Genomic DNA, 16133 nt, shown 5'->3' with positions numbered 1-16133 from the left:
AAATTATCAATATAAATCAATTTCAGAACTTTTGGCGTGCCCACTTGTTCAACATGATTGGGTAACTATCATATATATGCACCATACAGGAATATCAAATTTTTAAAAAACAAATCACTGAGTTTTTAAAGAGATATTTTAGCCTTAATTAAATCTTTGATTCAGAAGGCACTTCAATAACTTCCAGTGCTTCAAAGTCATTAACATCATCACTATACAGTACTGAAGAAATATTTGTATGATGTGCAAATAATTTCCAGTATTATGCAAGAAAACCTTATTTTAGGCATTTTCTTTTTTCTTTCCTATACAATTAAAATAAAATAAACATTAGTAAGGTTTTTACAAATATTGTTTTATTTTAATGAAGCTGGTACAGACAATGTCCATTTAAAACCCATATCCCAGGCCAAAAGTACAAATAAAATCAAAGGAGCAGTGTTCGGTTGTACACACTTCTGCATGAATAACTTTATTAACTGCTAATGAAAATTAGAACTTTTCCGGGATCTTCTGACATTTTTTTTTTTTTTAATCTTAAAATGCTTTCTCTTCAGTGAAGCCATCTTTGGAGTTAGTCGTTACTCTCACCATGTCTGTTCGTCTTGACTCCAAAGCTGATATTCCTCCTCTTTTGGTCCAGACCCCCAGATTTTAAAAGTAGCATCAGGTTAAGGAAAGGTCATTTTCCCACAGTTCAGTTCTCTGAAAAACTTCCATCTCCCACTGAAAGTCACAGTCCAGGAGTGAAGCAGTCACATGCTAGAACTTCAGGGCCAACTGGAAAGTCATTATATAGACACTCACATTGGTCGATCTTATTTACCACCAAAAGCCTGAAAATGCACAGTCCTGAAAAAGGTGGCCTCTCTGTTTACACGTGTAATTTTTTAAAAGGAGAGGGCAATATGAAGGGAGCTGAGGTTTGATCACCAAAAAATCAGCACAATGAAAACAAACAATAATGAATAATGAGCACTAGAATTCAAATTACCAGATGTTTTAAAGAGATGGGTGCCAGTTCTCAATTCCATTTGAACACCACATTACAAAAGAACTATTTTTAAAAATAAAAAAGGATTGAGGGAAAAGAAAAAAAAATAAAAGAATATCTAAACCGTTGAATGACCCCCTGTTTGTTCCTGATAAACTTCAATCACATCTTCTTCCTCCATTCCCAGCTGTAAAAAGAAAAATGTTAGTAGAATATTAAAGCACTATTTTAAAACTGGCTACAATTATGTGGCCACTATTTTAAAGTGCAAAAAGATACAAAAATGATCTATACTTAATTATACTCTAAGATTAAGAATCCTGTTTCCTGGGGCTGCAGTTGTGGCTCAATCACAGAGCGCTCACCTACCACATATGAGGCACTGGACCACATTAAAAAATAAAGGTACTAAAAAAGATAAGGGCTGCAGGTGTGGCTCAGTGGTTAAATGTCCCTGAGTTCAATCATCCCTGGTACCGAAAAATTTTAAAAATTAAAAAATTTTCCAAAAAAAAATCCTGTTTCTTAATCTAAAGAACATAGAGGTATACCTTTACTTCTGGTTCTATGTCTATATAGTCATTCATTTTGCTCTGAGTCAATTTTACTTCCTAGTTTATTTACTATATAAAACTCAAGTGGGGCTGGGGCTCAGCGGTAGAGCGCTCGCCTAGCATGTGTGAGGCCCTGGGTTCAATCCTCAGCACCACATAAAAACAAATAAATAAAGGTATTGTGTCCAACTACAACTAAAAAATAAATATTTAAAACAAAAAAACCCTCAAGTGTTATTAACAGGTTAAAGAAGCTTTAAATCTAACAAGACATGTACTTAATAGTTAAGATAAAGTTTGATGGCTTATTTTCTAAAAAGCATTTCACTTTTAGCTGTAATTACTGTAGAATTTCACTTCTTCCAAAAACTTGATTTCACTTTGAAATATATATGGTTTTAAGGCTGGGCACAGTGGCACCCACTTGTAATCCCAGCAACTCAGGAGGCTAAGACAGGAGTATTGTAAGTTTGACAACAGCCTTAGCAACTGAGTAAGACCCTGCCTTAAAATAAAAAGGGCTGGGAATGCAACTCAGTGGTAAAGCACCTCTGGGTTCAATCCCCAGTACCAAAAGAAAAGAAATAAAGGGGGGGAAAAAAAAATATATATATATATGGTTTTAGTTAGAAAAATACTAAGGATTATTTCTAAGTGGTTTGCCTTGTCACCTACAGTTCCTTCAAGTGTATAGCTATTATTTTTTTCAATAGTGATCACTCTCAATGCAGAAAGCTTACCTAGACATCTAACACTTATTTAATGTCTCCAATTTTACAAGCAAGATTTTTCAGCCCATTCATTTTTAATTCTTGCAGGGAAAAAGAGGATCTTCAAAATGCCTTTATAAGCCAAGGTTACACACCTGGAATCCCAGCAACTCAGAAGCTGAGACAGGAGGATCATAAATTTAAGGCCAGCCGTCAACTTAGCAAGACCCTCTCTCAAAATGAAAGTGGGGATTGTAGCTCAGTGGTAGAGTGCCCCTGGGTTCAATCTCTAGTACTGGGGGCAGAGGGAGTTAACATCATCAATAAGGAGCTTCATGTACTTTAGATAAAAATACATGTAATCATTATATAATATTCCAGTCAAAATTACACTGCCTGGGATCTAAGCATGAGGAAACAAACAAACCCAAAGTGAAGGGTTGTCTACAAAATAACTGCTGTGTAGTCTCCAAAAATGTCAATGTATGAACCATGTGTGGTGGTGCATGCCTATAATACCAGCTACTTAGGGTCTGGGGATATAGCTCAGTTAGTAGAGTGCTTGTCTCGCATGCACAAGGCCCTGGGTTCAATCCCCAGCACCACCAAAAAAAAAAAAAAAAACCAAAAAAAAACCCAGGAGGCTAGGGCTTTGAGGACTTCAAGTATAAGAAGTCTGGGCAATTTAGGGAGACCCTGTCTCAAAATAAAAATTTAAAAAGGTTGGGGATATAGATCAGTGACAGATTGCCTATCTATGCAAAAGGCCAGTTCAACTGCCAGTACTGGGGCGAGGGGCATCCCTCAATGTATGAAAAGACCAAAAAGACTAAGAACTGTTCCAAATTAAAAGATTAAAAGGGACACCTAAATAAAATAGCTGGTACTGAACTGGATCCTATCACAGGCAAAAATTTTGTTATAAAACATAAGTGGGATAAATGGCAAACTGGGTTGTAGATAAAAAATATTCTTAAGCTTAAATTTCCTAAATTTGATTAATAGTACTATGGTTATATAAAATGACACACTTTTTCTTAATAAACAAACTGAAATTTTAAGAAGCAAATGGCCATGGTGTACACACTACTCCCAAATGGTTTAGTGATGGGAAGGTGAAAAATAAACATGCACATCTGGATCCACACATATACAAAAAGGGAGAGAGAAAGATGAAACACAAGTCAAAAAATGTTAAAAATACATGAATCTAGGTAGAGAGTATATATGAATTTTATGTACTATTCTTGCAACTTTTCTTTTTTCCTCCTCCCTAACCTCCACCCCACACAGGTACTGAGGATTGAGCCCAGGAGCCCCCCTACCTCTGAATTACATTCCCAGCCTTTTTAAAATTTTATTCTGGGACAGGTTTTTCACTAAACTTCTGAGGCTGGCCTTGAACTTATGATCCTCCTGCCAGTAGCTGGGCTTACAGGTATATACCACTGTACCTGGCTCTTGCAACTCTTCTGTAAGTTGAAAATTCTTCCATATATATATAAAAACCAAAAAGAAGAAATTTCAAAAAGGACACAAGTATTCCTGTGTTAAACTAAAGAAACTCCCATTTACCAATAGCTAAAGGCTATTCACAAAGTTACAAAGCATCTCCCTAGATTACTTATTAATTACAAGGAAAAAATAACTTTATAGTAGATAAATCTGGCAGTTATCACTTTAGCCAAGTGATCAAAGTTAACATTATCTATAATTGTACAGACATCACATATCTCCTGATGTGATACACTCAGGAATATACAGCTTCACTCTGTGTGACATTCCCACCAAAAAGGCAAAACTATATCTAATCAAGAAGAAACTCTAGACAAACTCAAATTGAAGGACTTTCTAAAAAGGGAAGATGGTCTAAACTTTTTAAAAATTGTTAGTGTGACAAAAAATAGAAAGGAAAAGAAAAATGAGAAAATATTTCAGATTAAAGAAAGTTATAGAGGTATGCTGACCAGTTAGAATGCATGTCCTGAATGAATCTGATAAAAATATGACCATAAAAAGACCTTACTAGGAAAAAAGACAAATCTGACTACTTTAACTGTAGAGTCAATAAAAATACTATATCAATGTCAAATCTCCTAAATTTAATAAGTGAATGATGGCTCTTAAGAGATTAACAACCCGGCATGGTAAGGCTGAGACAGAAGGATCTCAAGTTCAAGGCTAGCCTGGGCAATTCAGCAAGACCCTGTCTCAAATGAAAATAAATTTTAAAAAAGGACCAGGGACGTATCTCAATGGTAGGGTACACCTGGGTTTAATTTCCAGTTCCAATAAATAAAAACAAGAAAAGAGATAATATTTAGGGGTAGGGCTATGGTATCTGTAACTTAATCTCAAGTGGGTCAACAATAATATGTATATACAGAAAGTGACAAAGTAGACACAGCACAACGTAACATAACTGATGATATAGGGAAGGGTATTCAGTAGCACTGTATTACATACACTATCTCACAATTCTATAAGTTTGAAATAGTTTAAAAGTAAAAATTAATAGTAATGATACATCATTCCTACCATCAGAAATATCAGAAATGTTATTTTGTATATGAAGAGGGAGATAAACATATATACATAGATTCAAAAGCACACTTTACTTTGAGATACCTATTTGAGGGGAGTGGAATATATAAGCAAATGAAATAGTCCATACAATAGAACAACTAAATGAAAACACAGAAGCAAAAAAAAAAAACACATAAAACAAGAAAACAGAGTCAACCAATCTTAAAATGAGTCAAATATCAGAATCCAACTTTTAAGGTTAGCCTCACCATAAATGAGTATCAGCAATCTGCCAAATTAGAGGAATATTTATCCATCTTCAAAAGTTTTAATAATGCCTTATTATAATTTCAGTATTCAATCCCTGATGCTACCTACCTTTATTGACTTTTCTTTGTGTGTATATGTTGGGGATGGTGGGGATAGGTGACACAGGGGGTGATCTAACACTGAGCTTTATCCTCTTTTTTTTTTTTTTTTTTTTTTGTGGTGCTGGGGATTGAACCCAGGGTCTTGTGCATGTGAGGCAAGCACTATACTGAGCTATATCTCCAGCGCTATCCTCTTTAATTTTTTATTTTGAGATAGAATCTAGCCAAGTTGCCCATGCTAGCTTTGGACTTGTGATCCTCCTGCCTCAGCCTAGAATTTCAGGCATGTACCTGAAAGTGCCTAGTTCCTTTATTGGCACCCAAAAGATTATTTTTCCTCTCTGACAAATGATACACCACTTAAATTGGAGGATACTTAAGAAAAGAACAATTTAATACCAGTATACCAAATCATTCAAAAAACTTTTTAATTTTTAATTGAGGAAGAAATTATACTCGTAGCTCAGTGAAAGAGTTCTTGCCTAGCAATGGGTGAAGCACTGGGTTCGAGCCTTAGCATCACATAAAAATAAACAAAATAAAGGCATAATGTTCATCCCAACTACAAAAATTTTTTTAACTAAAAAAAAGAAATTATACTCACTTCTTTTGGAGTATGATTATCAGCAATTCTCTGACCTTCAAAGAGAAACCTGAGTGAATTCATTGGAACTCCCTAAAAAGGTTAAAAAAAAAAAAAAAAAAAGGAAAAAGTATATGTATGTACATATACACAAACAAATCTCAGAAGAAATAATACGAACTCTGATCCACAAAAAGCAAGTATGAAAGCCTTAAATAAGCTACAACAGAATTTAAAACTACACAGCTAATTCAATCATAATACCATACACTGAGTACCAACTATCTGCTAGTCTATTCTTATACCAAATACTTTATACACATAATCAAAAATGTTCTTCATATTCATTTTATAACTAGGAAAACTTAAGGCTTGGAGAAAACATAGTCTGCTAGGAACTTTAGCCTAAATCTTCTAAGTCTGTGCTCTTGACCACTATTCTATTCATTTTCCCCTTAAAACCCATGAGCTAGCATAAAACAAAATCAGAAATTAGATGAGATCCTCAACAGCTTCCAACAATACAAGCAAACTTGGTTTTAAATAGATTAAATCATAGGAATTTATCAAGAGCACAACAGCTAGCCAGCCAGATAAGCTAAGACGAACCTACAATGGCATAGATGGCACTTCAAATATCATAAAACGTATTGATTATATATTTTTTTCTGATCACTTACTGAACAGTAATAGCTAAAAGGGGAGAGGTGTCTCATTTAAAGGGAAGTAACTGAAAGTAAATACAAATCAAGAATCTTTTAGTTAGTTCAAAACTATTACGACAGTTTTGCTCAATATCTAATATTAAGATTTTCACTGTGGGTATTTAAACACTATCCCAAAATACCCAAAGAAATTAAAACTATTTGTTAATATGCACTATTACATAAGTATATGAGACCATGAAAACTTACCTTTCATTTGATTTAAATTCCTTCCAAGGTTATATAAAATAATAAAGTGGGTGACAAAAGCAGAATATTCTTTGATTCACAGAATTTTTTTTTAAATTACCTTATAATAGAATCAAAAAAGTTCCTACAGGGCTTTGGGATTATATATAGCTCAGTGACAGAGTGTGTGCCCAGTAATGTGAAAAGCTCTGTGTTCAACCGACAGCATTTCCCCTCCCCCCAAAAAAAAGTTTCCGTAGAAACCACCAATCTATAAAAGAAAAATGATAAAATAATTCAATAAATAATAAATTTACAGGTTGGACACAGTGGCACATGTCTGTAATCCCAGTGACTCAGGAAGTTGAGGTAAGGGGATTAAAAGTTTGAGACCAGGCTTGGCAACTTAGCAAGACCTTATTTTAAAAAATAAAAAGTACGAGTGGTAGAGCACTGCTGGGTTCAATCCCCAGTGATGCCAAAAAGAAAGAAAAAGAAAAAAGAAGTTTATGACTTTCCACTCACAGGTAAGTGTTGCACAGTTCAGATAAATGCAATTTCCTGTTTCTTGTATATCATTAAGCTAAGGGAAAAATTACCAAGCGTCTATAACTAAGTATAAAAAGTTTTTCTAAAGACTGTAAAGTTACTCTGAAGCTTGGCAAAGATCCTACTAATGTTATAATTTTCTCCCAAAACCTAGTACCTTGAACTTTGGGGTCAATTTTTAGTTTTCACTTAAGCTTTGGTTTACCTCTTTACTTTGCACTGTTTTTCCTCAAAAATCAATTCCCTATAGATGAGGTAAAAGAAACTATATGAATTATCTTCAATTGTTACAAAGATTAAATACATTTTTCTTAGGTACTTATAGTATCATGTACACGATTATTCAATAAATATGAGTAAATTCTACCTCAGTTTTAGCTCACATCAAAATTATTACAAATGTAAATTAGTTGGGACCCAATTAATAAAATTTTACTGAACTTACTAATTAAAAGCTATAACAAGAGATACAATGGTATATATTGTTTTACTGTTTTTATTTTTTTGTAGGGGCAAAGGGATAGTGGGGATTGAACATAGAGCCACATCCCCAGCCCTATTTTCTATTTTATTTAGAGTCAGGGTCTGAGTTGCTTAGAGCACCTTGCCTTTGCTGAGGCTGGTGTTGAACTCAGGATCCTTTTGCCTTAGCCTTCCAAGCTGCTGGGAGTACAGGCATACACCACTGCACCCGGCTGTTTTACTAATCTTAACAACTAGTCTCTGACTTCTGATACAAAAATTCTATCTAAATTAAAAATTTTAATTGTTTAAAGTAAACCTTCTAAAGAAAAACCTACAAGGTGATCCAGGCACTGTGGCACATGCCTGCAATCCCAGCTAAAAGAGGTTGAGGCAGGAGGATCACAAATTCAAGGCCAATCTCAACAATTTAGAGGGACCCTATCTCAAAGTAAAAGTAAGAAAAGAAGCTGAGAATGTAGCTTAGTGGTATTGTGCCCGTGGCTTCAATCTTCAGTACTGCACACACCAAAAAAAAAAAAAAAAAACCTACAGAGTATGTAGCTCAGGGGCACAACGCTTGCCTAGTATGTGCAAAGCCTTGGCTTTAATTCTCAGTATCAGAAAAATACACAAATATTTAAATTAAGAAAACGCTCTACAGCCAGATGCAGTGGTGCATGCCTGTAATCCCAATAACTTGGGAGGCTGAGGCAGTAGGATCACAAGTGTCAAGCCAGCCTCAGTCAGCATCACAGAAAGACCCTATCTCAAAACCAAAAATAAAAAAGGGCTGGGGATGATGTGGTTCAGTGGTAAAGCATGCCTGGGTTCTATTTCTAGTACCTCAAAAAAAAAGCCCTACAATACCTGAATTGATATCATGTAATACAATTAAATATTTTTTAAAATTCAACTTAAGACACTGATTAAACATATTTCTTGTAAATTATTTTAAATCATAATTTCATTTAGAAGTAAAGCTTAGTTATCTCCTATTTAATTTCAACTATATTTACTAAAAACTATTTTACTAACAAGGATAATAATAAATAACATTTATTAAGCATTTTTAGGCATCGTGTTAAGGACTTTTTGTAGGCTATCTCAATTTATCTTTGTGAGGTGTTACTATAATATCCTTTACTAATGAAGGCAAAAGCAGTGGCATAGCCCAAATATGAATCAGGTAGGTTAAAGGAATTAGTTATTGTTCTAATGATGTAATTCATGAAAACCAAAATCCATGAGGATTTGGTATTAATAAATTAAGTAGACTTTCATGCAGATTTTTTATTTGTTTTGTTTGCAGTGCTGGGGTCAAACACAGAACTTCACACATGGTAGGCAAGTGCTCTACCGCTGCGTAACATCCTCAGACCCCAGGTTTTCTTTCTTTTTTTTTTTTTTTTTAATATTTTTTTAGTCATACATTGACACAATACCTTTGTTTATTTATTTTTATGTGGTGATGAGGATTGAACCCAGGGTCTCTCACGTGCGAGGCGAGCACTCTATCACTGAGTCACAACCCCAGCTCCCCCCCAGGTTTTCTTTTAAAAAGAAAATTCCTTGGTGTTGAAAATATGGATGGAATCAGCAGCACATAGTAATGTTAGTCCTATGTAAAAAGATAATATACTAATAATATTATTACTTAAATTTAACGTTTAGCTAAACATTGATGATTAGAAGCACAGAGAAATGTCATAGAAATCACCAAAAATTACTTGCCTTTCTTGTTATATAACTAGTAAGCCATCAAGATAGAAGCATTCACTTGATATATCTTTACAACAGAGTTAAGTTTTCAAACGAGTTGGCATCTTATGAATTCAAACTTTTAAAAATAGGCCACAAGAGGAAAAAGGAAATTAAACAGAGTATGATAAAATTAGAGTGCTTTCCTTGAGTTCCTAAGGTGACAATAATAAAACAGATCATTTTGTCTTTTGACAACCTTTAGTTTAAAAAAAAAAAAAATAGGGCAAACCATTGTAGTCAATACCATAATTTACAAACCTGTCTTTGACAGTATGATTCTTTGAGTTTCTTGAGATGTGTTGTCATTTTCACTTTGAAGTGAATCTCACTGCTATCCTATGAAGATAAAAGAAAAACAATTACCCTCTTTTTATAAACTATTTACTTGTTTGAACCAAATTATTTAATTATACATGTAATATAAATAGAAACATAAACCAATCATCTTTATTTTTTTCCACCAAGATATTCTTCTTAGCATTCCTAAAAGGTTTTATAAAATACTGGAATCATCCTCAAAGGTGTTTTATATCCATTACAAAAGAAACTTAATAAAACAAAGATATCTGTCTTAGGTGTTAAAATGATCAATCTAAGTATGTACATGGAAGAATGTGTTCCTTCATAAATGCACGTCTATGAATACACAATAAGAACAAAAACATAGAAGACAAAAAAAAATTATACCTGACTGATAATTAGGAAAATGGAGAAATAACAAAAATGTTTTACCTATCACACTGACACAAAATTTAAAGATTGATAATCTCCCAAACAAGTGGGGAACTGGTACAATCTGATCAGAAGACTCCACAATGCCACCAATTCTGTCTTTTGTCCTTTAAAGAAGAAAAAGTAACTATGGAGAAACTATGAATATTCATCCTCCAACAGTTTTCAGCTTACCATAACTAACACCTCAGAAAGAATCAATAAGATGCAGACTAGAGTCCAAGGAAATGAGGTGCCGGAAGAGGCCAAAGTGTGGAGGTGGGATTAGGAAAAGGGCTGACAGGTTCTTTTGTTTAAAGGTAGCCCTAGAATTACCATTTAATGATATTCATTGTATTTGCCCCTGAAGCATAAGAGTCAACAGTAAATTTCCATTTGGAGAAATTAAAATATGAGGCGTCCCCCCAAAAGCTCCTGTCTACGTTAGTGCAAGGATACTTGGAGGTTAAATGTTTGGACTGTCAGAGCTGTAATCAATCTAATGGGTCCATTCCTAAGGTCACTAGGAGTGTACACTGTAAGGGTTCATCTGCCCTGTGGTCCCAGTCCCTTTATCTCCATTTCCTGGCTGAGATGAGAGGAGAAGTGCTCATCCACCATGCCCTATGTTCTACCACGATGTTCTGTCTCACCTTGGGCCCAGAGCAATAGAGTCAGTGACCTTGGACTGAACGTCTGAAATGGGAGCCAAAATAAACCTTCTTACTTGTCCTTGTCAAGTATTTTGTTCACAACAACAAAAAGCTGACTAACACATAAGGTAGTCTAAACCTGCCTAGCAAAATAATTTTAAAATACAGTATCTGCTTCTTCTACCTCCAAAAGATGCATGTACAGTAAATGAAAATGCCATTTTTAAATAAATGTGCCTTACTTAAACCTTTATTTTTCCTGTGAGAGAAATTACATACATGTTGGAAGAGAGAGTCAAAGGAGAAAAATAATGAAACTCACCTGTCCAATTACTTTGAGTTTAATGTATTCTCCTTCTTTCTTATCCCCCAAATCCTCAGTTGAAGGTTTTGCCTCCTGAAAGAAAAGTAAATTTCAAAATAAAAGCTCTTACATGCAATTTCAATTACTCATTTATGAGTATCCACTCCTTTCCCTCAGGGTACAAAATCTATACATGAGCATACAAAGAACATTTATTTTCTCTGCCAGGCAAGCAAAAAGGGTCCTAAGTCAATTATTCTCCCAAACACTGGTTCACTACAAATCAAGCAAGAGGTCTCTTTCTTTGAGTGTATACCACAGTATGGGATATAACTTTACCATGCATCAAAATCATCTGGAGGACTTGTTAAAACAAACAGCTGGGCCCCATCATACTTTCTATTCTGGAGTGGAAATAAGAATGAATATATTTCTAACAAATTACCAGGTCATACTGATTTGCTGGGTAGAGAAACCATTTGGAAACTAGAGGAAGTGAATCCTCGGCAAAATTTTATTTTATTTTTTTTAGTTTTTTGTGGTCATAGCACATGATAGGCAAGCTCTACTAGTGACCTATATCCTCAATTCATGTATTCTTTCCTATTTTCTTTCTTTCATGTGTATGTGTGTGGTTGTGGGGATCGAGGGGTGGGGACTGGGGGTCAAGCCCAGGCCCTTGAGCATGTTAGGCAAGCTGTATACCACTAAACTACATCCCTATCCCTTTTTATTTTTGGACAGGGTCTTGTTAAATTGCCTGGGCTGCCCTCAAACTTGTATTCCTCCTGCCTCAGTCTTCCAAGTCACTGGCATTACAGCAATTTGCCACCATGCCAGGTCATCCTCCACAGATCTCCCCACACCTGTTTTAGGAATGGAACCGAACCCAAGAGCACCACACCACTGAGCTACATCCCAACCCTTTTTATTTTGACACAGTAGTCTCACAAAGTTGCTCACACTGGTCTTAAACTTTCAATTTGCCTGCCTCAACCTCCCAAGTAGCTGGAATTACACAAGTGCCACTGTGCCCAGCTTCTTCTCCATGAATTCTGAATTCTCCTCCAAACATTATGAATCCAAGATAATCTTCTCACAGCCTATCCTGAGGTGTTTACTACCAAAGGAAAGTCAAATAGGAAAGTACTAGCCTAGTATAGAGCCAAAAAATCAGTTTTATGTCATCTATTAGTTTAAACTATCTGAAGCAGGGGCTGGGGATGTGGCTCAAGCAGTAGTGCGCTCGCCTGGCATGCGTGCAGCCTGGGTTCGATCCTCAGCACCACATACAAACAAAGATGTTGTGTCTGCCAAAAACTAAAAATAATAATAATAATAATAAATAATAAAATTCTCTCTTAAAAAAATAAAAAATAAACTATCTGAAGCATTATAATACAAGTTTAGAAGAAAAGGTTTGAAGGAAAACAAAATTTAGGAGAACTGAACTGGAACTGGGGGAAAAAAACCACACAAACAGAATAAGTAGAAAAAAAAAAAAAAAAAGAGACCCACAGGAAGACAAGAACAGAGGATTACAAAATAATTTCATATAAAAGGAAACTGAAAAGAAAATGAAGTTAACAGAATAAATTAGCAAAACAACTTTATCATAATGCATCTCAAAAATAAGTAAGCCAGGCTGGGATTGTGGCTCAATGGAAGAGTGCTTGCCTAGCATGTGTGAGGCACTGGGTTCGATTCTCGGCACCACCCATATAAATAAATAAAGTCCATTGACAAATTATAAAAAAAATAAGTAAATCGTTTTTATTAAAGGAGTATCCTATGTGCTATACCTTAGTTAGGCCACCAAATTATCCACTTATTTAATATATACTCTTCTATCATTCATACTAATTTCAAAGAGTTAACCCATACTCAGTAACAATATAACTAACCATATTGTATCCTGCAAGTTAAAAAAAAATCACAGAATCATTACCTATGTATCTCACGCCAGTAACTTTAACAAATTCCTTAACACTCAAATATTAAGAGAACGTATTAAACTAGACGTAGATTTTTACTTGAGGTAGTCTAGGGAAATGCTTAGATAACTGAATTGATTCATTAGTATGAATCCTTGCTGGTTTTTCATTAGGCAGTGCTTTCAACATTTGCTGGCTATTAATAGTACAGTAGTGATCAATCTTAACCTTCTTTAGAGAGACAGTATTTCACCTGAAACCAGAAGACCGAGTCTTCAAATACCATCTCACCGCATTTCTATGACTTATATTCTTAATAAACAGTTGCTTCTGCCTTTAAGTATCTAGAGGGCAAAGATAGCTTATTATTTATTGCAGTGAAGGGCAATAAAAAGTACCCAAGCCTTGAAGTCCTCTTTAACTGGAAGGAGAGGGGGTGGAAACAGCTTTGTTTAAGTTAACAAAAAGGAGGACAGGGCCCCTCCCCTAGCAGCAATACATCAGCACAATAGGAGTGATTCCGCTCCAGTGTTTCTGGAGGGTAACTAAGAGGTTACTCAGAAGAAAAAGAATTTTTCCCCTCCTCCAATCCACCATCCACAGTACTTCAGAACTCTCCTTCTAAAACACAGCTTCTCTGATTCTATAACTACTAAGATCAAAAGCATAAATGGGGGGCTGGGATTATGGTTCAGTGGTAGAGTGCTCGTCTAGCACTTGAGAGGCCTTGGGTTCGATCCTCAGCATCACATAAAAATAAGTAAATAAAATAAAGGTTTGTGTCCAACTACTTCTAAAAAAATAAATAAATAAAGATGGCTTCCAGTACTTTACGGTCTGAAAGAACCAAATCCTACAGCACAGCATTCAATATTTCCATTACCAAGTTCAACTCTTATTTTTCCCTCACCATTCATTTATAAACCTAAAGATTCTGATAAATTGGACTAGTTGTCCATCAGCAATATTCAATCTTCCATCCTTTATGGCCCCAGTTTTTTTTTTTATTTCGAACACATACATAACACACACACACACACACCCTCTCTCAGCCTTTCCTGAAATCATCTCAAGAGAGAAAAGTCTACTCTACTCCACACATAAGCTGAAGTTCATCGTAAAAAAATAAAAAACAAAAAAACCCTCTTATAGCCAGGCACAATGGAACACACCGGTAATCTCAATAATTTGGCAGACTAAGTTTGGAGCATCGCAAGTTTGAGGTGAGCCTAGGCAACTAAACTAGATTCTGTCTCAAAATTAAAAAAATAAAAAATAAATAAAAAGGGATGGGGATATAACTCAGTGTTAAGCGTACAATAACCAGTACCACCCCAAAACAACAACCAAAAAAAAAAAAAAAACCCTCTTCTAGGAACCATAGCATCCTCCCAACCATTCTCTTCCTTTAATGTTCCTATTTTCAATTTGTTCATATTTTCTACAGTATTTATTCAACTACTCCCCTCTTGACCTGACTTATCTAGTTGTTGTCCTTATCTTTTCTCAATAGTCAAACCTCTCACAAGAGTACTAAGATTTCCTATTCCATTCTCACTCTCAACCTACCGTAATTTGGTTTATGCTTTACCATCCTGCTCAACATTGCCCTTACCAATGGCTACCAGCTAGACACCTTACTTACTGTAAATCCAACACTTTCAAGTCTCATCTTTAACACTAGAAAACACAGATGCTGGTGACTTCTTCCTTGGAAACTCTGGTTTTCAAGATTCCATTTTCTCATTTCAGCCACTTCCTTTGCATCACTGACCTTCAAACCTCTGCTTTTTCCTTTGCCTCCCTGGGTGACCCATGATTTCAACAATCTCTTAGATACTAATGACTCACAATCATTCTTTCCAACCTGACAACTTTACTGAGTTTGACTCATTTTTTAATCAAAATTGGGGATGTTGCTCAGTGGTCCTCTGAGTTCAATCCCTAGTACCTCAAAAAAAATTTTTTTTCAGGATTAAATTCAAACTCCTTTGCTGATATAACACTGTCATTTATGTGCTGGTCCCTGCCTCACAATCCAATTTACCTCTCTCTGCTAGTATAGCCTATCCTACAGTCATATCCTGAACATCTGTTGTTGGATGTCCCTCAGGTACCTTGCCACGAAAGTGTCCAAAACTAAACCTATTATCTCTAACTTCTCTATTAGCTTTAAATCCTCTTTCTAAAAACCAAACTATAGGGCTGAGAGTGTAGGTAGCTCAGTAGCAGAACTCAGGTTTAGTATGTACAAGGCCCCGTGTTTGATGCCCAGCACCAAAAGAAAAAAAAATTACAACTCCTCTAGGATTCCCAATTACAATAAGTGGTTACCATACACTCAGCTGCCCATAGAAACTTGCCTATAGAAACTTGGAATCATCCTTGGCTACTCTTCCCCTCTTAAACTTCATACCTCATCATTCTGATAATGCTTGCTGGCTCTTGAGCTCCTCTAATTCTCTCCATTCTACTATAGCCTTAGTTCAGGTATTCACTGATCAATAATGCTACTAGAACAGCATTTACAGACACCCCCAGTCTTGCTCCCTCCAATTAAATCTCCAAACTGCTACAAGAGCCATCTCTCTAAAATGCAATTTGATCTGCTTAAAATCTTCAGGATGAAGCCAGGTGCGGTGGCACACACCTGTAATCCCAGAGGCTCAGATGTCTGAAGCATGAGGATTGCGAGTTCAAAGGCAGCCTTAGCAACTTAGCGAGACCCTAAGCAGCTCAGTGAGACCCTGTCTCTAATAAAATATAAAAAAGGGTTGGGGATGTTGCTCAGTGGTCCTCTGAGTTCAATCCCTAGTACCTCAAAAAAAATTTTTTTTCAGGATTAAATTCAAACTCCTTTGCTGATATAACACTGTCATTTATGTGCTGGTCCCTGCCTCACAATCCAATTTACCTCTCTCTGCTAGTATAGCCTATCCTACAGTCATAATAAACTGTAACAGTTCCTTGAACATGGCATCCTCTCTACCTTATCTCAATTATCTCTGCACATGTTGATCTCCTCTACTTGGAATGTACTTTCTCATGCTACTCCCCTTTCAAGACCACTCAGACATCACTTTCTACAAAAATGATTTCCCCATTACCCTCTTAAATGCTCACAT

General features: G+C 35.6%; 1 protein-coding gene across 4 annotated transcripts in view; it reads right to left on the bottom strand.

The window, feature by feature from the left end:
• Positions 1–334: 334 nt before the first annotated feature.
• The window catches only part of Sumo1 (small ubiquitin like modifier 1), a 28098-nt gene continuing 12299 nt past the window's right edge, over positions 335–16133 (bottom strand). For 2 of the 4 annotated variants that reach the window (XM_071618903.1, XM_027941775.3), the window contains exons 2-5: positions 11093–11167; positions 9665–9742; positions 5760–5831; positions 335–1181 (exon numbers count right to left, since the gene is read on the bottom strand). In XM_071618903.1, the coding sequence (XP_071475004.1) occupies positions 1113–1181; positions 5760–5831; positions 9665–9742; positions 11093–11167 (294 nt within the window). In that variant the 3' untranslated portion in view covers positions 335–1112. The remainder of the gene's footprint in view (positions 1182–5759; positions 5832–9664; positions 9743–11092; positions 11168–16133) is intronic. The other 2 variants (XM_071618905.1, XM_071618904.1) reach the window with 2 other exon arrangements.

The sequence above is a fragment of the Marmota flaviventris genome, chromosome 11, assembly GCF_047511675.1.
Source record: "Marmota flaviventris isolate mMarFla1 chromosome 11, mMarFla1.hap1, whole genome shotgun sequence".
In the NCBI taxonomy this organism is placed as follows: Eukaryota; Metazoa; Chordata; class Mammalia; order Rodentia; family Sciuridae; genus Marmota; species Marmota flaviventris.
The sequence above is the reverse complement of the archived record's forward strand: the minus strand, read 5'-3'. Positions and strand labels throughout refer to the sequence as shown.